This window comes from Pelophylax lessonae, assembly GCF_965119305.1.
Source record: "Pelophylax lessonae genome assembly, chromosome: 12".
Classification (NCBI taxonomy): Eukaryota; Metazoa; Chordata; class Amphibia; order Anura; family Ranidae; genus Pelophylax; species Pelophylax lessonae.
The window spans coordinates 45,854,896-45,877,669 of NC_138779.1; the positions used below are offsets into that span (position 1 = coordinate 45,854,896).

The following is a 22,774-nucleotide window of genomic DNA, read 5'->3' on the forward strand; positions in this document are numbered from 1 at the left end:
CCAGGACCAGAGATCCTAGCAAGGAACTAGATCCTTACTCCTGACTAGGCAGAAAAAAACATATAGCAGAGAAAGGGAGTATACCCCCTGGGACTGCCCAGACTTTTTTCTGGCTAGGGTCCTACTTCTCTAGGGGGCAGTATAACCCAATAATTAAGAAGATCGGGAGCTGTGTCCATCAATGAACTAAAGAGAAATCATGGATTGTTTGTAGCATCTATGTAAAGTGACACTGTCTGAGAAAAAACACAAGACAAAATGCACTGGACAGAGCAAATAAAAATGCCTTTTAATAAATAAAAAGGTAAACTGCACTTACAATGAAGTGACTTGATCAGGGCATATCACCAGTAAAAATCCCCTCCAATGGAAGGCTAGGTTACACCAACCGATGCTGAAAGCAAGCAACCATTGGGGTTTACAGAGGTGCATCAATTTGTGTCTGTGATACTGTCTTAAACTTCTGCTATACAACCAAAAAGATTCCCCTAAGGGTTTGGGACTTTTAAGGCACTTATTGAAAATATAAAAAGCTCATATAATAAAAAAATATAAATTTTATTTTCATATAATAACAAAAACCATGTACATGGTTTCTGAACTTCCGCTATAAGAGGAACTAAGAAACCTAACCTGAATGAAATCTGTAAAGCGTTTTTTGCAGGTAGGGCAGCTGAAGCAGCCATCGACAACGTGCACAGCAACATGGTCTTTCAGGAGATCCAATCGGTCAAACGATTCTGGGCAAAAGATACAGGAGTAGGTCTTCTGGTCCAGGTGGAATTTCATATGGTTCTCCAGGGAGCTGGTGCTGATGAAGCCCTTGTTGCAGATGTCACAGGTCAGGGGGCAGTTGCTGTCTCGCCCATGGAAACGCAAGTGCTGGTCCAGCTTGTCCTTCTCCCTGAAGGCCTTTCCACACTGCAAGCACTTGAACGGCCGGAAGGACTTGCGTATAAAAAGGTGCTGCAGAGCGGCATTCTACAAAACATAAGTCAGAATAGAACTCATCAGTCCATGTTCTTGTTTAAAGTTTTTAATAACAGATAGATTTTGGGGTTTACAGTGTACAGAAGCATGAAGACTTGTAGTATACATGTGGTAGGGGCAATACATATGGTACATCACAATACAGTTTAATAATGGGAAACATGTTAGAAAGTCATTAAAATAGATGCTTAACAAAAATGAGAAAACAAAGGGTGAAGGTTGAGCAGAAGGTGGGAACAAGCTCAGGAGTAAGGGTCCTTTCACACGGGGCGGACTTGGACTGCGATCCGCTTGCTCAGGATATCTGTCCATTGATCTCCACTGAGCAAGTGGATGACAGGTCTGTGTCCACTCCGATTATGCAGAGCAGACACAGCCTGCTCTCCTCCAAGGGCAGTCAGATGTAAACAGACAGCCTATCAGTTTACACCTGACTGCCATCCGATACAATCCAACAGACGGAAGGGGAACGAATCCCCATTCGTCTATTCAGCAGATCGGATTGGATGTAGGCAAGTGTAAATGGGAACATGTCTGTTTACACCTGCGGATTCCATAGAGGAGAATGTAGGTTCTGATTGGGTCCACCTGAAAAACAGACATGTGGCCCCAATCATGTGAAAGGGGCCTGAGAAAATGAGAACCAGGGTGAGGAAGTTCAGCGCTCAGGGGCTCTTAGGGAAAATGTTATCCAGTCAGCATGGGACAATTGGAGTCAGCAATTGCAATCGCCCGGTAGAAAGTGGGTGGTCCATGGGTCCCAAAATGCCTTAAATTTGGCCATGGTGTCTGTGAATTTCACGTTTTTTTATTTCAAAGGTGCCAAATATTCTAAATTTTTGTTTTAGGGTTTAATATCTCTTTAAATACATTTCATTGCTTTTCCAAGCCACTTTCTCAGTTCTTAAGAGTATCTGGAAAATATCCCTGCATTTATGTCCACACAGGTAGCACAGTCACCTTAAAGAGGAGCTCCAGGCTCCCCCAAAAAAATTAAAAGTCAGCAGCTACAAATCCTGGGATCCAGCATTGTCCTCACCCGAGCCAATTCTTTAATCGGCTTCAGGTGCAGGCACCGGCACTGAAAGTGTGGGAAACCGGCAGTAAAGCCTTGCAGCTTCCCTGCTGGTTTACTACTGCGCATACACGAGTCACACTGCGCTTTGTGAATGGTCCCATAGTCTTCTAGGACCTGTGATGTGTCCCAGAAGGAGGTGGGGGCCAAACTTCTGGCTCAGATGGCTGCGGTGCATCTGACCGAAAGTAGGAGCGGGTACCTGTCAAAACCAGGTACCCACTCCCCCTCAAAAAATGCCAAATATGGCAGTAGAAGAGGGGGGTGCATACAAGAGGAATTTGCCCTTTTGGGTGAAGTTCCACTTGAATTGAATCACCATGGAATGTGTCAAGGTTAAGCAAAAACACAGAACCACCAAACATAGTGGAACAGCAGAACATACAGAGTAATATATAGTTAATCCATATGTAGCTAGAGTGTCAAAAAAAAACTCAGGAGGATCTTTAACAAACATTGCATTCACATGTCTTTCTAGCCCACTATTACACTAAGACAGAAGCTTGTACATCCAAAAAAACAAATCCAAACCAAGCAAATAACTTGGTAAATGCAGTACAGTGTAGTGAGAAATGGAAAGACTTGTACATAGGGGAGACAAAGCAACTTCTCAACAAATGGCCCAACACAGGATGGCAAATCCTATAGATCAAGACTCAGCAGTATTCCTAAACCTTAGAAAAAAGGGACCTACCTTCAAAAACAGGGACACACACACACACACAAACATACATATATACAGTGGGTACGGAAAGTATTCAGACCCCCTTAAATTTTTCACTCTTTGTTATATTGCAGCCATTTGCTAAAATCATTTAAGTTCATTCTTCTTCCTCATGAATGTACACATAGAACCCCATACTGACAGAAAAACACAGAATTGTTGACATTGTTGCAGATTTATTAAAAAAGAAAAACTGAAATATCACATGGTCCTAAGTATTCAGACCCTTTGCTCAGTATTTAGTAGAAGCCCCCTTTTGATCTAATACAGCCAGGAGTCTTTTTGGGAAAGATGCAACAAGTCTTTTACACCTGGATTTGGGGATCCTCTGCCATTCCTCCTTGCAGATCCTCTCCAGTTCTGTCAGGTTGGATGGTAAACGTTGGTGGACAGCCATTTTTAGGTCTCTCCAGAGATGCTCAATTGGGTTTAAGTCAGGGCTCTGGCTGGGCCATTCAAGAACAGTCACGGAGTTGTTGTGAAGCCACTCCTTCGTTATTTTAGCTGTGTGCTTAGGGTCATTGTCTTGTTGGAAGGTAAACCTTCGGCCCAGTCTGAGGTCCAGAGCACTCTGGAGAAGGTTTTTGTCCAGGATATCCCTGTACTTGGCCGCATTCATCTTTCCCTCGATTGCAACCAGTCGTCCTGTCCCTGCAGCTGAAAAACACCCCCACAGCATGATGCTGCCACCACCATGCTTCACTGTTGGGACTGTATTGGACAGGTGATGAGCAGTGCCTGGTTTTCTCCACACATACCACTTAGAATTAAGGCCAAAAAGTTCTATTTTGGTCTCATCAGACCAGAGAATCTTATTTCTCACCATCTTGGAGTCCTTCAGGTGTTTTTTAGCAAACTCCATGCGGGCTTTCATGTGTCTTACACTGAGGAGAGGCTTCCGTCGGGCCACTCTGCCATAAAGCCCCGACTGGTGGAGGGCTGCAGTGATAGTTGACTTTCTACAACTTTCTCCCATCTCCTGACTGCATCTCTGGAGCTCAGCCACAGCGATCTTTGGGTTCTTCTTTACCTCTCTCACCAAGGCTCTTCTCCCCCGATAGCTCAGTTTGGCCGGACGGCCAGCTCTAGGAAGGGTTCTGGTCGTCCCAAACGTCTTCTATTTGAGGATTATGGAGGCCACTGTGCTCTTAGGAACCTTAAGTGCAGCAGAAATCTTTTTGTAACCTTGGCCAGATCTGTGCCTTGCCACAATTCTGTCTCTGAGCTCTTCAGGCAGTTCCTTTGACCTCATGATTCTCATTTGCTCTGACATGCATTGTGATCTGGAAGGTCTTATATAGACAGGTGTGTGGCTTTCCTAATCAAGTCCAATCAGTATAATCAAACACAGCTGGACTCAAATGAAGGTGTAGAACCATCTCAAGGATGATCAGAAGAAATGGAAAGCACCTGAGTTAAATATATGAGTGTCACAGCAAAGGGTCTGAATACTTAGGACCATGTGATATTTCAGTTTTTCTTTTTTAATAAATCTGCAACAATGTCAACAATTCTGTGTTTTTCTGTCAGTATGGGGTGCTATGTGTACATTCATGAGGAAGAAGAATGAACTTAAATGATTTTAGCAAATGGCAGCAATATAACAAAGAGTGAAAAATTGAAGGGGGTCTGAATACTTTCCGTAACCACTGTACATACACGTTTGAAAAAGACATTCCTCGTCAAACAACCAACCATCCTTAACCACTTTTGGACCGCCCACCACATACATACTGCGGCAGGGGGGCCTGCTGCGCAAAATCACGTATAGTTACGTGATTTTGTACAGGGGTTCTTAGGGGGAAGCGGCGCCGCAGTGCTGCTTCCGCTGTGATTAGACACAGCGGGAGCCAATCGGCTGGTCTGGCGGCCACGATGGCCGCCGGCCACCGGCGATCATGCAGGAGAAACCATACAGATGGCTGTTCTGTCACAGAGGAAGAGTGAGATTTTGTATTTCAGCTATGCTGAAACGTAGATCTCTCTTTTCCTCTAGCACATCCATCTCCCACACAGTTAACAAGCACTCCCTAGAAGCACACTTAACCCCTTGATCACTCCTTGTGTTAACCCCTTCCCTGCCAGGGTCATTTATACAGTAACAGTGCATTTTTTTTTTTTTTAGCATCGATTTGAATTGGTGTCACTGGTCCTCAAAAAGTGTCACAGTGTCAGATTTGTCTGCCGCAATGTTGCAGCCCGCTAAGAATCGCTGAACGCCGCCATTACTAGTAAAAACAATACAAAAATTAAAAATGACATAAATCTATCCCATAGTTTGTAGATGCTATAAATTTTGCGCAAACCAATCAAAATACACTTATTAGGATTTTTTTACCAAAAATATGTAGCAGAATACATATTGGCCTAAACTGATGAAAAAATTGGATTTTTGACTTACCGTAAAATACATTTCTCTGGTGTTCATTGATGGACACAGCTCCTGCTCTTCCTAACCATTGGGTTATACTGCACCCTACAGGAGTAAGACACTAGGCAGAAAAAAGTCTGTCTATGCCAATGGGTAGTCCCAGCAGGTATACTCCCTCTCTCTGCTATAGGTACTCAGTTTTGTTACAAGCAGCGTCAGAAGAATTACAACACCATAGAGGGGCGGGTGCTGTGTCCGTCAATGAACATCAGAAAAATAGATTTTACGGTAAGTCAAAAATCCCATTTTCTCTTTTGTTCATTGACGGACACAACTCCTGATATTCTTAACCATTGGGACGTCCCAAAGCAGTGTTAAACATGAGGGGTGGGAACAGTGAAAAAGAAATTCCCAAAGCTAACGATAGCCAACCAGGTAAACAGGAGCTCAACCAAAGCAACTGGAGCTTACCTGAAAAGAACAATACATCCTTAAAGAGGAGCAGGTCCTCTAAACAGCAGCCTGCAAAACTTTGTGGCCAAAGGAAGCATCTGCAGATGCCAACACATCCACTTTATAGAACTTTGTGAAAGTGTGCACCGACAACCAAGTGGCCGCCTTGCAAACCTGCATCACTGACGCTTGATTATGGAAAGCCCAGGAGGTACTGAGCGCCCGAGTAGAATGCGCCTTGACAGGAAAAGGAGGAACCTGACCCCTGATGGAATAGGCCTGAACAAATAGTGACTACGATTTCCTAAAAGGCTCCGTAGCTGCCAAGTACACCCTAATCGCCCAGACCACATCCAAGGCATGCAAGACAATTTTCTTAGGATGTTTTGGCCTGGGACACAGGGAAGGCAACACAATGTCTTCATTCAAATGACAAATCAGAGACAACCTGAGGAAGGAACAACGGACAGGGGCGAAGAACCACCTTATCTCCGTTAACCACCAAGTAAGGCGGACAAAATAATGGCGCCAATTTAGACACCCTGCGCGCTAGCCACCAAAAATGACACCTTCTAAGACAGCGTAAGCAGGGGAATCTCCCGAATATTCTCAAAAGGAGGCTTCTGGAAGACAGAGCACCAAATTAAGGTCCCAAGGCGGTAACAGAGACCACACTGGAGGAGCCAAGTGCCAAACTCCCTGAGGAAAAGTACGCACCAGGGAGTGTGTGGCCAAGGGCTGTTGAAAGAAAACCGCTAAAGGTGGTACCTGGCCCTTGATCGTACTCAAGGCCTCTTTCTGCTCGGTTTCTGCTCAACCCCCCGTTAAAGGAAGGTCAAGATCTGAGCCACCGAAAAAGAGCGAGGATGAACCCCAAGAGGCTCACACCACGCAATTTACTTCTTCCACGTACGATGGTAGATCTTTCTAGAAGTAGATTTCCTAGCTTTTAACAGCGTTGGAATCACTGACTCAGACAAACCTCTATCCTGCAGCACCTGGCGTTCAACAGCCAAGCCGTCTAAGCCAGCGACTGTAAAGCAGGATGGAAGATTGGTCCTGGAGACAGCAGATCCTCCCCGAGAGGAAGTTTCCAAGGAACTTCGGTGACCAACCACACCGGATCGGCAAACCAAGCCCAGCGAGACCAGTCCAGGGCCACCAAAATGTCCGGAATCCCTTCTGCCTCGATCCAGAGTAGAAGTCTTGGCAGAAGCTTGAGAGGAGGAAAGGCGTAAATCAGATGATACTGACCCCACAGGGCCACCAGCTCATCTGTGGCATCCGCCAGAGGATCCCATGACTGAGCCACAAACCTCTGCACCTTTCTGTTGAGCCAGGACGCAAAACACATTCACCTCGGGGATGCCCCACTGGAGGACACAACTGATGAAACACCTCCGGATGAATGGACCACTCCGCTTGGTCCAACGTCTGTTGACTGAGATAATCCGCCTGCAAGCTTTCCACCCTGGGAATGTGTATTACGGAGAGGGCTGGAACGAACTGTTCCACCCACCCTAGAATGCTGGCTACCTCCAGAGCTGCCAGGACACTTCTTGTGGCCCCCCCTGGTGATTGACATAAGCCCCAGCCGTGGCATTGTCTGAATGAATGCGCACTGGATATCCCTGATGATGATCCGTCCAATGTTCCAGGCACAGTCTGATCGCTCGGAGTTCCAAGACATTGGTTGGTAGTCTGTACTCTTCCAGTGTCCAGATCCGCTACGCAGAATTTTTGCCAAGGACTCATCCCCACCTGGACAGGCTGGCATCCATGGTGACCACTGTCCAATACAAGGGCAGGAAGGATTTGCCCAGCCGAAGCGCCAGACAAGAAAGCCACCACATCAGGGACTCTCGTTCCCTGGCTCAGCCAGATCTGATTGTCCAGAGACTTAGGATTCTTGTCCCATTTGGCCAGAATCTCCCTTTGTAGGGACCTGGTATGGAACTGTTCAAACGGAACCGCCTCGAAGGTAGACATCAGGCCCAGCATCTGCATGCAAGTCCGAAGGAAGGACCATCTGCTGGACAGCAGGAGACGAGTTGCAGACTGCAGGACCTGGAGTTGGTCCAGAGGAAGTAGCACTCTGGCTAAGGCCGAGTCAAGAGTCAGACCCAGATAGTCCAGCTTTATGAACGGAACCAGAGCAGACTTCTGAAAATTCAGGATCCAGCCGAATTTCCTCAGAGTTCGTATGGCGATTTCCAGGTTTCCCACCAGAGCAGTAGGAGACTCCGCTCGCAAAAGGAGGTCGTCCAAATAGCCCAGTACCATGATTCCCCGTTGGTGAAAACAATGCTAGCACCGGGGTTAACAAATATAATGCCACAAACTGATAATGCTCCTCTCCCACGGCAAAGTGGAGGAAGAGCTGGTGACCGGCACATATTGGAATGTGAAGGTAAGCATCCTTGAGGTCGATAGAGGCAACAAAATCTTTGTGATGCAGGGATGCCATCATCGTGCGAATGGATTCCATTCTAAACTTCTGAACCCGCACAAAGCAGTTCAGCGCCTTGAGGTCCAGAATTGGACGCACCTTGCCTTCCTTCCTGGGAACTGTAAACAGGTTTGAGTAAAAACCTTGAAATGTTCCGATGTCAGAATGGGGACAATCACCCCTTGAAGTAACAGGTCTTGTACCGCCCCAAACAAACCCTGTAAGTGGTCCAGGGACAGGCGCAAGTTGGAAGGAAAGAACCTTGCGGAGGGTAGATCTTGTAGCCAGACTATGACTTTGTGAACCCACCTGTATAGTACCAGGGAAGTCCACGGGTCCGGAAACCAGTGAAGATGTCCCCCCACCCCCGATACGGGTGAGGGCGCACCTTTATACTGAAGGAGCTTTGTCCGTGGGACTGGAGAAGCCCGCTCTCAACTTGCCAGACCAAGTTTTCTTGGATCCACCAGAACGGCTTTGATCCCTTGTCATTCGCCCCAGAGGGACAAAAAAATTTCTTATGAGCCGAGAAAGATGGCCCATGTCTAGGAGGAGGTACCTTGCCTTACTAGCCTGCAGAAGAAAGGTACTCTTCCCCCTTGTGAGACTCTTAATGAGGTCATCCAGTGTAGTTCCAAACAGGCGATCTTGAAAATGAAAAAGATCAGTCAAGGCCATTTTAGAAGTCTGGTCCAAAGACCAGCAATTGAGGCAAAAAATACGCCCAAGGACCATTGCTAAAAAAAGAGAGCCTAGCGACTAGGGGAGTCGCATCCAAAGAGGCATCACAGAAACTGCAGCCCCTGGACCAGCTGGTCCGCCAGCTCAACAAAGGCAGGGGGGAGCTGCTCCCCCTCCTGGTCACGGCGTCAAGAGTTTGCGAAACCAGTGCAATGGTAAACACCGCTCTCAGTGCCAAACCAGCCAGGGTGTACATATTGCAGGCCACAGCCTCCGCCTTCCTGTCAGCCGGGTCATTAAAGGCCGGGGACTCTTCAACTGGAATCGTGGTTGCTTTGTTCAATCTGGAGACCGGTGGGTTTACCACCGGTGGAACAGTCCACTTTTTAAGAAGGGATGCCTCATAGGGGTACCGTATAGCAAATCGCTTAGGGACCAGAAGGGGATGTTTTGGACGTTCCCACTCTTTAGCGAAAATTTTGTCAAAATAGGCTCTGGGTGGCTTGTGAGTGCCAAAGGGAACCCACGCCTCCGTCGCAGCTTTAGCTGGGTCCTCCATTTTTAAGGTTTCACACACAGATACAATCAGTGCATCCACCAGCGCCTTTTCGTGCACGGCTGCAGAAGTGGAGGAATCATCCTCACTATCTGAAAACTTAGGGAGCGTGGTCGCAGACCCAGCAGTGACCCACGACCGTGGTGGCCGAATCAGATTCAGGATCTGAGGAGACAGATGAGGCAGGGTAAGGCAGAGGGCGCTTTTTGCTAGCCCATCACCCAAAAACCACCTCCACCCAGGACACAAAGGCCTCTAGGACCACCGTCAGGGCATCGATGGATGGTTAGGACCCGCAGCCTCAGAGGGGAATCAGGTGGGGAAATGTCCTCCAAAGACTCCATTAATCAATAGGAGGATCCCACAAAAAAAAGGTGTAAAAAAACTGCTAAGGGACACCCCCGCCGCTCCGGCAGCACCACTCGGTCACAAGTAACAGAGCACCTAATCGATCCTCAGCAGAGAGGAAGAGAACCCCACCAGACTCACCATCCAGCAGAAACAGGCACCTGCAGCCACCAGGATAATCTTCACTCCACGTGTGGCAATCAGGAAGTGAAAAGATCCAGGAGTCAGCACCAGGGGATGAGGAGGGGCTCTCATCCCAAAAATTGTCACCCACAGGGCTCCACTGTCATGGCCACCGCTATTTTCAATGGCAAACCACCGCAAAATGGCCGCTGGACTAAACAAACATGGCCGCCATGCAATGAGCACACAGGCTACAGCAAACTAGCGGCCCTGCGAGGCATGACGGGGATCCCTAGGCCTCAGAAAACAGAACAGGCAGGAAGGGGGGCCCCTGGCAGAAGCCCCCACCAGTTACAGCCCCCCCACCCCACAGCCGATCGCTGGCGGTGCACCCCCCATCGCAAGCACAGCACCCTACCCCAGGCAGTGGACCAGGCCACCCCACAGTCCCAATGTCAATGAAAGGGGGGGGGGGATATGGCCCACAGGGACCACCAGACCAATGAGGGGGGTGCCTAAAGGAAAGGAGGTGAACCCAGGAGTCCGACCGTTCCATGGAGGGGCCCACATCCACCCTAAAACCCTCCAGGGGGAAGAGGGGGGGGGGACAGTTACCTACCATAACAGGAACCGGGAGGGCACCACTCCAGACAGAACCTCCTGTACATCAAAATGGGGGGAGGGCTGTCGGCCAGGAGGACCGCTGCGACTCAGGCAGAGACTCAGGCGTTTAACTCGCAGGTCAGCCCCCATCCGGTGAGGCTATGTCGTGGCCGACTGAGCACGGAGAGGAGGTCTGCACGCGCTCGCTGGCCAGACTGGGGTGACCACTGGATCTAGATTATCCAGCCCTTCGCCCAGTCCGGTAGTTGATTGTAGATCTCACAGGAAAAAAGGAGAAAAAAAAAAATCTAAAAATCTATCTAAAAAACAAAAATTGCCAGGACCAGAGATCCCAGCAAGGAACTAGGTCCTTACTCCTGACTAGGCAGAAAAAAAGAACCAATAGCAAGAAGAGAGAGTATACCCCCTGGGACTGCCCATAGGCGTAGCCAGACATTTTGTTTCTGCCTACTCCTATAGGGGGCAGTATAACCCAATGGTCAATGAATGAAAGAGAAAACTTTATTTTTTTTATTGGGAATTTTTTATAGCAGAAAGTAAAAAATATTATTTTTTGTTTTTTTTTTTTTAAATTGTCAGTGTTTTTTTTGTTTATAGCGCAAAAAAATAAAGAAATGCAGAGGTGATCAAATACCACCAAAAGAAAGCTCTATTTGAGGGGGGGGGGACATCAATTTTATTTGCGTACATCATCGCAAGACTGCGCAATTGTCAGTTAAAAGCAACACAGTGGCATATAGCAAAAAATGGCCTGGTCATTAGGGGGTAAAACCTTTCCGGAGCTGAAGTGGTTAAACAGGGATGGAGACCTTCGATTCCATCTATGCTCCACGTAAAATGTAATTTTACCATCACTACCCCAGTATTCTGACAATACATTCATATCTTTAGAAGGTTTACCACCCATGTAGACCATCTAAAACAAAAAGGATGGGACTATGCAACTAGAACAGGGTGGTTCCACGACTGTCACACCTCCCATCCTGTTCTTGGACAATCCGCATCTGCCTTTCCATGGTGACGGAATTAGGGTTTCTGTGCTACCTGCGTAAATATAAATGCTGCGGTAAACTTATGGATGCTCATTTGAACTAAAGATATGGTTGATAAACTATGAAACATCTTTAACATTACAGAACAAGTCCAGCTGAAAGTAATTAAATACTACTAGTCTGGAACAATGTGAGCTAGATGGCTGGGTTCTACCCCCTTTCAATGTTCAAGCAACTTTTTACAAGACGGGTGCTTATAATGAAATGCCCCAGCAAATATTTTGCCTCTAGTATGAAATATGGAGTAAGCGTGTCATGGCTGCATCCGTTCCATGGTATTTGTAGAAGTCAACCTACCTGCAGCTCCAGCTGAGAGGTCAGCATGGGAGGAGAGAAAGATGCATTACATTTACAAAATGACCAGATTTGGACAATGAAGGCAAATGCAGGTCAGCTGTCAATAGACAAAAAAAATACTATCCCTTCTATCCTCAAGGTTTTAAGGGAAGCGAAAAGTAAAACAAAATTCTGAATCAATAACCCCAAAAAATAGTCGCTTCCTTATGTCTGCATTTGCTTCTATTTTGTTTCAGTATTCCACATACTAGAACTAAAAATTAGATTTTTATATTCACTATAAAATCCTTTTTTTTTTGTATCTTTATGTAGATGTAAAAGTCTAGTACTGTCGGGTTATACTGACACCTACAGGAAGATTGGACACTGGCAAATAAAATATATGTACAGCAGCTCAGGATAACCGCTCCTACTACCAGCATGCCTCATTTTTGTGGCCAAGCAGTAGCAAGAGCATGAATATATAGGAGTATACAAAAAAATCTGTTTTCTTTTTCATCCAATGAGGGATACAGAAAGTCTTGTACTGTTAGGATGTCCAAAAGCAGTCCAACTGAGGGGTGGCTAACCGCAAACAAAAAGTACTGGCTAAAGGTTCAAAGTTTCTCAGTAGAGCTAAAAAAAAAAAATAAGTTCGTCCTCCAGGGACACTAGCAAAATATGGATGCATGCTGAGAGCAGGAAGGGTTATCCTGGGCTGGCCTAAAATATTTTTGGTTTGCCAGTGTCCAATCCTCCAGTAGGTGGCAGTATAACCATACAATTCAAGACTTCCTGTGTCCCTTTAATAGACAAAGTAATTCTCCGTGTTTAATAATGAGAGCAATAAAATCAGCGCAGGTACTCTAAAATTGGTGAACCATCACTATAAGAAAATCACTTAAATTAAAATCACTCGATGTTAAAATAAATAATATTAAATCTGTGAAGTGATGAAAGGTGCCGAAGTAATAAAAAAATATGGGGATAAAATATATATTTTTTTATTACTTCGGCACCTTTCATCACTTCACAGATTGAATATTATTTATTTTAACATCGAGTGATTTTAATTTAAGTGATTTTCTTATAGTGATGGTTCACCAATTTTAGAGTACCTGCGCTGATTTTATTGCTCTCATTATTGATTTTATTGTATGTGGTGACACTACACTATTGGCTTTAGGTCTCTGGTGCTCCATTCCTTTATCCTCGCCTCCTCCTTGTTATCTGCCTCCTTTTCTCTTTTGGTAGCGCATAGTTTACTTTTACTTCTCCGTGTTTAATAAGTCATCTCAAACAGAAACACTCAATCAGTGATGGTAAGTAGCAAAGTTTCTAAAAACTGGGGGCACAGGATCATTATTATTTAAATACAGGGACTTTTGGAACTCATATTTAAATCAAAGAGCTAAAGTAGACATTACTTATCTACAACTAATCACAAGCTCTGCCCTGACAGTCCAACACTATCCAGTATACGTAGCAACTGTGGTAAAGTCAGGAAACACACTCAGTTTAAAGCCCAACTCTAGGATTACTACTTTTAGATCTAATATTTTGCATCTGCCCATCCATAAACCTATCTCCTACAAATTTTTTCGTTTGTAAGTTGCAAAAATGAAGTTATAGCCTTGGCCTCATTTTAGAGCGGTCTAATTCTCAGCTATACTTGTATGGCTGTGCACCTGCCTAAAGTAATTTCCTCCTATTGTCCGAGACTACCGTACATGTCCTATGAATCCCGGTCAATGATTCTGGTCCTCTGTGGCATCATGGGCAGAGGCCGCAGGTAACTTGACAGGTAAGCTTATCATAGCGGCATTATAATAATCACACCCACAAGACCATGCTTTACATCAGGGCTACAGTGTTGAACACAGGTGCAATGAGGGGGATTGCTCCACAAAATAAGAGGAAATAAAGATGAAAGTGCAAAGAGACAATGACAGAGGATATTGCTGTATGTCTCATGAATTTAGTTTTGCAGAAAGCACAAAGAAAACAGATACATTATAGTCAATATACTGCTAAGATTTCATTTTTGACCAGAGCTGGGCTTTAAAGTAATATTTAAGGTGGATTTATTTATTCTTTTTAAATAACAAACATGCCATACTTACCTGCACTGTGCAGTGGATTCTGCTCAGGTCACCTGCCGACACTCCTGGTCCCTTCCTCCTGCCATGTGACCCCATAGCAGGCAGCTTTCTATGGGGGCTCCTAAGCAGGCTCACTCCCAAGCCACTGCTCTGCATTTTCACACAGAGTGCGGTGAGGCCCCGCCCCACCCTCTCCTCACTGGCTCTCGCTGCAGTCTCTGCGAATGCCTCCGAGAAGGCATAGATCCTAGAGAGCCGCTGCTCATGTGCACATCGCTGGATCTAGATGGAGCTGAGCTATGTATTGGGGGGGAGGGGGGAGGGGGGGGGGCTGCTGCACACAAAAGGTTTTTTACTTTTATACATAGAATGCATGAAGGTAAAAAACCTTGAGTCTTTAAAGCAACTTTAAATAACGCTAAATACTTTATGGATACATCTCCACAGAAGGTCAGTAGTTGTACACTCCCTGAGGCCTGCCTGTGTGCTTCTTGTATCACCACTCGCATTTAAAATGTAAGGAATTATTGAATCAGGTTGTAGTAGTGTCATATTTTACTAACTTAGCCTAGAGTTGGGCTAACTAACATGAAAACACGTTTTGTTGCATTATCTGTAGTAAACGCAAATATTGCTCATTGGCCCAAAATGAAAAACATTTAGCAAAGAGCAGTTCTAAACAGGAGAGGATTCATTGCTCATACCCGAATACGCTTGGCACGTCGCATGTCTTCAGGCGTCAGGACACTATGGGAAACGGCAGGTGAGGGCTGTACAGGAGGGACAGCAGCCTGCAGAACCTGGGCGTCTGGCTGCTGGTCGGTTGGATCTTGCGTCGCTGTACCCAGTGAGAGTTCGGACTGATCCAAGCCATTTATTGTAGCGTGACCCGTCTCTTCAAACTGCGACCGCTTATTCTGGAAATGCAGGAGATCCTGAAAGAGACAAAGTTGTAAGCTGGTATGTACGACTAGGCTGGAACATTGTATGGTTTAGCATTGATAGAGGATCCTTCAGGGGGTTCCTGACTGATTGAGGTGTAATGGCAGTGAGACTTGTTTACGTCTCAGGTCGCTGCAATGCAAAGTTGCTCCACATGGAAACCTTAAATGAGTATAGAGGCGCGTTCAGGATAAAAGTTTGTCACACTTGCAGTTCTATTAACCACTTCCAGACCACCCACCGTCCATTTACATCAGTACTTTGGCGTTAAATACCGGGTTTAAGGCAGCAGATAACTTAGGGAGGTTTACATTCCTTGTAATAGGAATAAAAGTGATCAAAAAAACATTTTTTACAGGGACAGTGTAAAAATAAAAGGTTATAGAAAAAAAAAAAAAAAAAAAAAGATAAAAGCACCCCGTCCCGTGTTCAAACCACACATTTGAGGTATCACCGTGATTGTTACAGCGAGAGCAATAATTCTACCTCTAGACTCTAAACTTGCAACCTGTAAACCTGTATTTTTTAAAATAGAGATTTTTAAGTACCAATGTTTGTCGCCATTCCACGAGCGTGCGCAATTTTGAAGCATGATATGTTAGGTGCCAATTTACTCGGCATTACACTTTCTTTTACATTATAGAAATAAATATGGCTAACATTACTGTCTTATTTAATTCAAAAAAGTGTATTTTTTCCAAAAAAGTATTGCAACTTAAAGTATTCCAACATATTCTCTAGGGTCTTTGTTTAAAAAAAAAAAGAAATTATATATATATAAATATATTATATATATATATATATATATATATATATATATATATATATATATATATGTTTGGGGGTTCTAAGTAGTTTTCTAGCAAAAAATACTGGTTTTATCTTGTAAACAAGTGTCAGAAATAGGCCTGGTCCTTAATTGGTTAAAGAAGTTCACTGAAAAATTTAGTTCACAGGTGATCAAACTAACGCATTTTAGGGGAACTGCCTTCCCCTTAATCAGGGCTGTGACGGTGGGTGTGGCCAGTGAAATGCCACAAGTATGACCCTTTTTCATATGATCAGACTCATGCTGGCTCTTGGTGATCTGACAGCACTGAAAGGGTCAGACTCGTAGCATTTCACCAGTTCCAGGTTTGATTCTGACCATACCCCCCGCCACTCCCTGATGAAGGGGGAGGCTGTTCCCCCGAAACATGCTGGAATTATCTATCATCTTTGAACTAAATTCTCCTCTATACTCAACCAAAGTTATAAGCCGAGCAGTTTTATGAAATAGAATAAGGCTATGGGGCAGGACGAGTAGATAGATACTGCATTTTTTTTATTACAGCTTTAAAGTAACAGACACTGTGAGCTGATGTTTTATGAGATACACCACTGACCTGATGCCCCAGACTGCACTTTTCTCGATTATCTCCAGACAAATCCAAGCGCATAAATTTTGGAGGTCTCCCTGGTCTCCTCCCAGGTCCGAATTTCCTCTTCGTCCTTCCACGCCCACGTCCCTTGGCTCTGTGATCATTGAAGAAAATTATTATCTATTCCAATCATAGGCCAAATCTTGCCACTTTCACCTCTGTAGCATTTCCAAAATACACTCCCTCTTAACCAATGACACTACAAAGCTATTAATTCACTCCCTTGACTAATGCAACCCCCTGGCCTTGTTGGCCTACATAATGGGTGTCCAACCTTTTGGCTTCTCTGGGCCACATTGAGTGTAGAGAAATGTCTCGGGCCGCATATAAAATATATACTATAGTTAAAGTATATAAGTAATAAAATGCCACTGCTTCCTTCCCGCGCCGCCACGCCCCCGCACTAAATTTAACACAACTAGAGGATGATCAAATGAAATGGAATCAGTATACAGAGGTTTACTTCTTCTGAGCGATAATAAAGGAACACTCTAACCACCATGACCACATCAGTGATTTAAAGTGGGCATGGTGGTAGGAGTCAGAAACACTGCACATGCTCCCCCCCCCCCTACCGTTAGTTGGCAGCTGCTGTGGCCGTGCCCCCGACCTGACTTCCTTCCTCCCCAGCAAAAAAAAAAATTGTCAGGGGGGCAGTGGGCCACATTGCCTGAGGTTCTGGGCCGCATGCGGCCCTCGGGCCGCAGGTTGGACATGCCTGGCCTACATCTACACAGGCTATCTTTCAACCTAACAACTGTTCAGTGTCTGCTAATCTCTTCACTGACTTCCGCTTGCCCAAAGAATACAATTCAAAATACAAACAACTCTGCCCAGAGCTACATCACCAATCTCATCTCAAAATATCATCCAAACCATCCTCTTCACTCTTGCCAAGACCTTCTGCACTCTAGCTCCCTTATCATCCCTTCTGTGCCCACTTCCAAGACTGCTCAAGAACCTCTCCCATCCTCTGGAAATCCCTACCCCAATTTGTTCATCTCTTTCCGAACTTTGTCTGCCCTGAATCCCTGAAAACTCATCTCTTTATTGAAGCCTATCTGGCCTTAAAGTAGAACTATAGGCAAAACCTTTTTCATTTTGGATAGAGTAAGGAGGGGGGGTTATAACCCCTGTTAGTTTTTTTTTTGCCATTTGTGTACCATTGCAGAGATTTCCCTTCACTTTCTGTCCCATAGCAAACAAGTGAGAGGAAATCCCTGCAAATTAAAAGGAATTCCTCGAGGACCCCCAAATCATCAGAACTAGTGTCCCCATTGGAAGAGTTTCCCTCTATTACTTTTCTGGGTAAAACCCAAAATTTGGGATTTTCTTTCAATTTCACTTGTAATGGCAAACAAGACAAATAGTGAGGATGAATCTCCCTAATAGGGGCACATATAGCAATAAAAACTGACAGTTTTTCTAATCCCTCTGCTCTCTATCCAACTATATAAAAAAAAAAAAAAAAAAAAAAGTTTCGCCTTATATTATACTTTAATCTAAACACTGAATATTTACTTTATCCATCAACTTATTCCCTCACAGCAATTATATTTTTTGTATCATTTGCCCCTCCTTTTTAGATGGTAAACTTCCACAAGAAGAGCCCTCTGAACCCTCGTCTTGAATTTCACTGTGACTGTACAATCTCTCTTTATGTTGTAATATGCTGCGCAAATGGTGATATATAAATCACGTATACGAATAATAATAATGATAATAATAAACTGGTTGCTAAGGTGCCATTTCTATCAAGCTGTCCAATATTAATGAAGGCTGCAAACCAGGCATATGGTGTGTAGATGATATCACTGGACAATATCACAATTACCTTTCCTAGTTTCGTTCTTGCTTATTACATCAAACAGAATGAATTATAGAGAAGTCAAATCAGATTAAATGACAAGGTAATCACTACATAAATGTCAGCATGTAAAAGGTGCAGCATGGCACTACATGGTAGAGGGCTGCATTGGGTTTGGGACCCAATGCAAATCTTGCGGGAGCGGGTGGTTTTACCTCTGCTGCAGGCGGGAGTGGGCGCTCAAAACATTTTGCGGAGACCCGCAGGGAACAGTGCAATTTGGTGTAACGTATTTTCCGGCATATAAAGACAACTTTTTTTATAATAAAGATACCCTATAAATCGGGGGTCATCTTATACGCCAGGTACTGCAACTGCAGCTAGTTACAGAACATCCCTATTAAAAATGTTAGCCCGCTGGATGTGTATACAGTACCTTTGGCAACTTACAGAATGTCCCTGTGCTGTAATACTCTATGTACCATGCTGAGCCAATCACGGCAAGCGGTGTATTCTATTAATGCATACAAAGCCTGCTCGGAGTCAGAGAGGCGGGCTTATACAACCTTTGGATATCCGAGCAGGCTTTGTATGCAATAATAGAATACACAGCTTGCCGTATTTGGCTCAGCGTGGTACATAGAGTATTACAGCACAGAGACGTTCTGTAAGTAGCCAAAGCTTACTGTATACACATCCAGCGGGCTAAACTATTATTAACAGAGAAGTTCTGTATGTAGCAGAAGCTACAGTACATATTAGGGCACATCCAGCGGGCTAAATTTAATAGGCACGTGATTGCTCCACTGAGGTTATGAAATGGTGTTGCCTCAGAAGAGGGGGTAGTCTTTTACAGAGAGTATAGGGCAAAACCGCAGGAGTGGACACAAACATTGCGGGTGCGGGCGGGAGTGGAACACAAACATTGCGGGCGGGAGTGGACACAAACATTGCGGGTGCGGGCGGGCGGGAGTGGACACAAACATTGCGGGTGCGGGCGGGAGTGGAACACAAACATTGCGGGTGCGGGCGGTCCTGGTCATACATTCAGCGGGTGCGGGCGGTCCTGGTCATACATTCAGAAGGTGCGGGTTTAATAAAACTGTCCCACCCAGGGCTCTACTACATGGAACAAAACATGGATAGAGAGCCATTCTGTTACACACACCACTATAGGACTATTCAAGACATAAGAGGATATCACAGGAGACATCCCTGTAAGCACAGTGAACACAGCACAGACATAAAATGTATATTGGACATACATTACACATAAACAACCGACAAAATATCAGGCTACATAGAACAAATTAATACATGAGGAAGGGGGGTGCACCTGCTGAAGAAGTCCAGCTTCTCATCATGGGAATTTAGGTGCTGTTGCAATTGTTCAGAGCTCATAAACCGGCGGTTGCATTCATAACATGGCCAGTTCTTCTCTTGCTCTCTGAGGACTGAAAGACATAAAAACAACGTATGTTACTAACCACAATGTGCACCGATTAGATCAAGGTAAGGCATAAGTAAAGAAGTGTTTAAATGCAGGTTCTAATGTAAACTGAAAAGGCCTCCTCTGTAAAAATGTTTATTCGTCCCTTAAAATGGAACTCTGGGCAAGCAGTTTTAGTATCTAAATTTGCCCCAGTATCAGCCTCTTGTAATCCCTGTGCAACAGAGCTCCAACTGAAAGAGGGAGAAGTGGCATAAGATATCGATCAGATGTGCAGCAGCGCTCATGTGCTAACAAACCCCAGGCTTATAGGAGAAGAGTAACATAGCTCATTACTCCGCTGCTTCTCCTTTTACTGTTCAGTCACAGGAAAGGATTACTGAGATTCAACAAGGAAAAATAAGGTCTCCTCTGCCAGCAGAATTAGCTGAACAGGTAAAACAGCTCTTATATATATGTATATTTCAACTGTCTATTTAATGCTTTGTCTAAAGTTCAGCTTTATACTCGCTAAACTAGAATAAAAAAAAAAAAAAAAAATTGGGGACACATTTATGCCAGGACAATGGAAGGGAAAAGGCAGCCTGCAACACCTTGTTGGCAAAGCCCTCATTCAAGGCTGAAATGTTGGCTGCATTCGTTTAAAAAAAAAATAATTTTAGGAATGGGATAATAAAACCCATGTTTACTTTACCATCTGTGTCCCATTGGGGAGGGTTCCCTTCACTCCTTGTCCCATTCATATAACGGGGAGTGAGAGAAAACTTTTCAGAGATTTGTCACCACAGGAAGTGTCCCCAATGAAAATTGTTCTTGTTCCATTGACTGATCAAAATGTTGAATTTTACATCACTTTCTGTGGTGGCCTGGACAAGAGAGGATGAATCTCCCTAGAAGGAACGCAGACAGCCATATAAACCTAACCGGGGTACTAACTCCTCATCACCATACCCAAAACTTGAAGTGTATATTTTAAACTAATTAAAGCATCCGGGGCTGCTCACATTACATATATTACCTTCTTTTCTTTAAGAACGAACTGGAAGGCACAGAAAAAAACAAGTTATTTTGCCAGTCATGTTCATAAAGAAGCTCTCTTTCTGTTACTCTGGAACCACGCTATGCATGGAAGCTGATCCGTAAACGCATTGGTCAATCTGTGTCCCTATTTATACCGTGGGCCCTTTGCAATGCCATGCAACCTGGAATCCCACAGGCAGCCTGTTGCTGACACACACCCTCCCCCACTCAGCCCTTCTCTGTATGAGTGGCAGGGGCTCACAATATTAAAACAGCAACTGCACATTTGGGGAAGCTGAGCAGAAAGAGCAGTCCAAGTGGATCTGAGCATATATCTACTAAAAACAGAACTATTCTAGAAGATTTCTTTGCATCTTTAATTGTAATCAGCAGTACTTTATACATTGGTTCAAAAAGGTTTTCCAGATTGAGGTTGGTATAGTTTGCCACCATCCCTAGTTACATATAAGAATAAAATGGTTGGTCTCCTCAATTTGGGATTTTGTCGGCAAACAAATACAAAAACGTATAAAAGTCATTGGTTTTATTCAAAAATACATAGTGAAGATGAAATTGTAAAATATATTAACAGCATAAAAATACATGTCATGGAACGCCAAAAGAATGCTACCATACATGAATCAATGATATTACATGGAGTAAAAAGCCCCCTATTTAACAATCAGTACAAATCCTGATCCAACACGTTTCAAACTTTTTTGTGGAACTAACAGTTCAGTTCTTCATCAGGGAAAGGTAGATTTAAACTCTACGGCGGATGGTATTCCGCTGACATCCGCAATGCCATTGACTTACATTATGTCCGTAAATCATCCGAAAAATTAGGATGATTTGCGGACATACGGAGCGCCCGTGTGAAAGGGCCCTTATTAACAAGTGGGGACCCCCCCAACCACCAAAAGGGAGATAAGGCAGAAAGAAAATATAGGGGGTTAGTTGGTGCCAGGCATAAATCCACAAGTATCTAAAATCAACAAAATAGCTTTCATTGTTAAATCAAATGTTACAAATAGACAAGACAACACAGTACACGTTCTCTTAAAAAATGTATCTAACTTAGTCAGGTACATGTGATGTGGGTAATTCTAGATCGACGTGTTTCGCCCTTTTAAGGGGCTTGTTCAGGATCCAGGTACAAAGAATGAACACCACTTAAATGCCCCAAAAGGATGATAATCCCGAAATTGAAAATCAAATCCTCATCAGATGTTCATATACCGTACCAAAACGGTCAAAATTTCTGAAACACCAATATATAGGGAAACAGAGCCATGATGAGCTGATGTATGCCCTCTTATTATAAAAGACCAAATCGAAACAAGAGAGATTAAGCCTCCCAACTTTCCTCACCAACGATCAGAAATATGTGTATTACAATGGATAGTATTAGACCCCAATCCATAGTTCATATTGCACTTAAAGCCCCCTTTATGCATATAACCAGTGAACCTCACACATACGCCCAAGGAGGATATCCATCATTCCCCCCCAGGGTGCCTATAATATCCGTTGTCGGCAGATCAGGCTGATGAGGCGGTGAAAGGCTGACTCTAGCTGGTGTATCAATGGCTATTATAAGCACGCTGAGGGGGAATGCCGGATATCCTCCTTGGGCGGATGTGTGACGTTCACTGGTTATATGCATCAAGGGGACTTTATGTGCAATATTACTCATGGATTGGGGTCTAATTGGGGTCACCACCTTTTAATACGTAATTTTTGGGGGGTAGTGCCTAGGCATTATATTATATCTCTTGTTCCCCAATACAGAATCATCCCCTCAGCTTCCCTATAACAATCTTAAACTTTTCACTGGGGAGTGTTTTTTTTTTTTTTTTACTGTGCTCAATGTGTTAAAGTAAGAAAAAAAAATTGTGGTTTTAGCCCAGTTTACATTAGACATCGCATGCGATTTGGAGCGCACTGCTCTAAAAATCACATGTGACGTCTGTGCATTGCAAATTCAGCCATACAGATTGTATGGCTGAATTGGCATCGCATTCAGACATAACACACACAGGACCCTTTTTTGGGTCCGCAGCAGAATCTGATCTCATGGTGGTTCACACCTATGCCATCCGATTCATGTCTGAACTGACAGTTCGCACTGCGATATGGGAACGGATCTCGTTAACTTTGGATTGACACCTCCAGCGATTTGCATATGGCAGTGTGAACTGCCTGCGATTTGAGTGCGATAAGGGAACCTGCAGTGTATTCGCAGGGTTCCCGCATCACATATTTGTGAACCGACACTTGTACTACTATAACATACACTTAAAAAAAATA

The 22,774-nt window shown here is 44.3% G+C and overlaps 1 protein-coding gene across 2 annotated transcripts in view; it reads right to left on the reverse strand.

The window, feature by feature from the left end:
- The window catches only part of PRDM10 (PR/SET domain 10), a 119,637-nt gene that overhangs the window by 17,870 nt on the left and 78,993 nt on the right, over window positions 1-22,774 (reverse strand). For both annotated transcript variants that reach the window (XM_082273855.1, XM_082273856.1), the window contains exons 10-13: window positions 19,331-19,448; window positions 16,152-16,281; window positions 14,529-14,759; window positions 634-981 (exon numbers count right to left, since the gene is read on the reverse strand). In XM_082273855.1, the coding sequence (XP_082129981.1) occupies window positions 634-981; window positions 14,529-14,759; window positions 16,152-16,281; window positions 19,331-19,448 (827 nt within the window). The remainder of the gene's footprint in view (window positions 1-633; window positions 982-14,528; window positions 14,760-16,151; window positions 16,282-19,330; window positions 19,449-22,774) is intronic.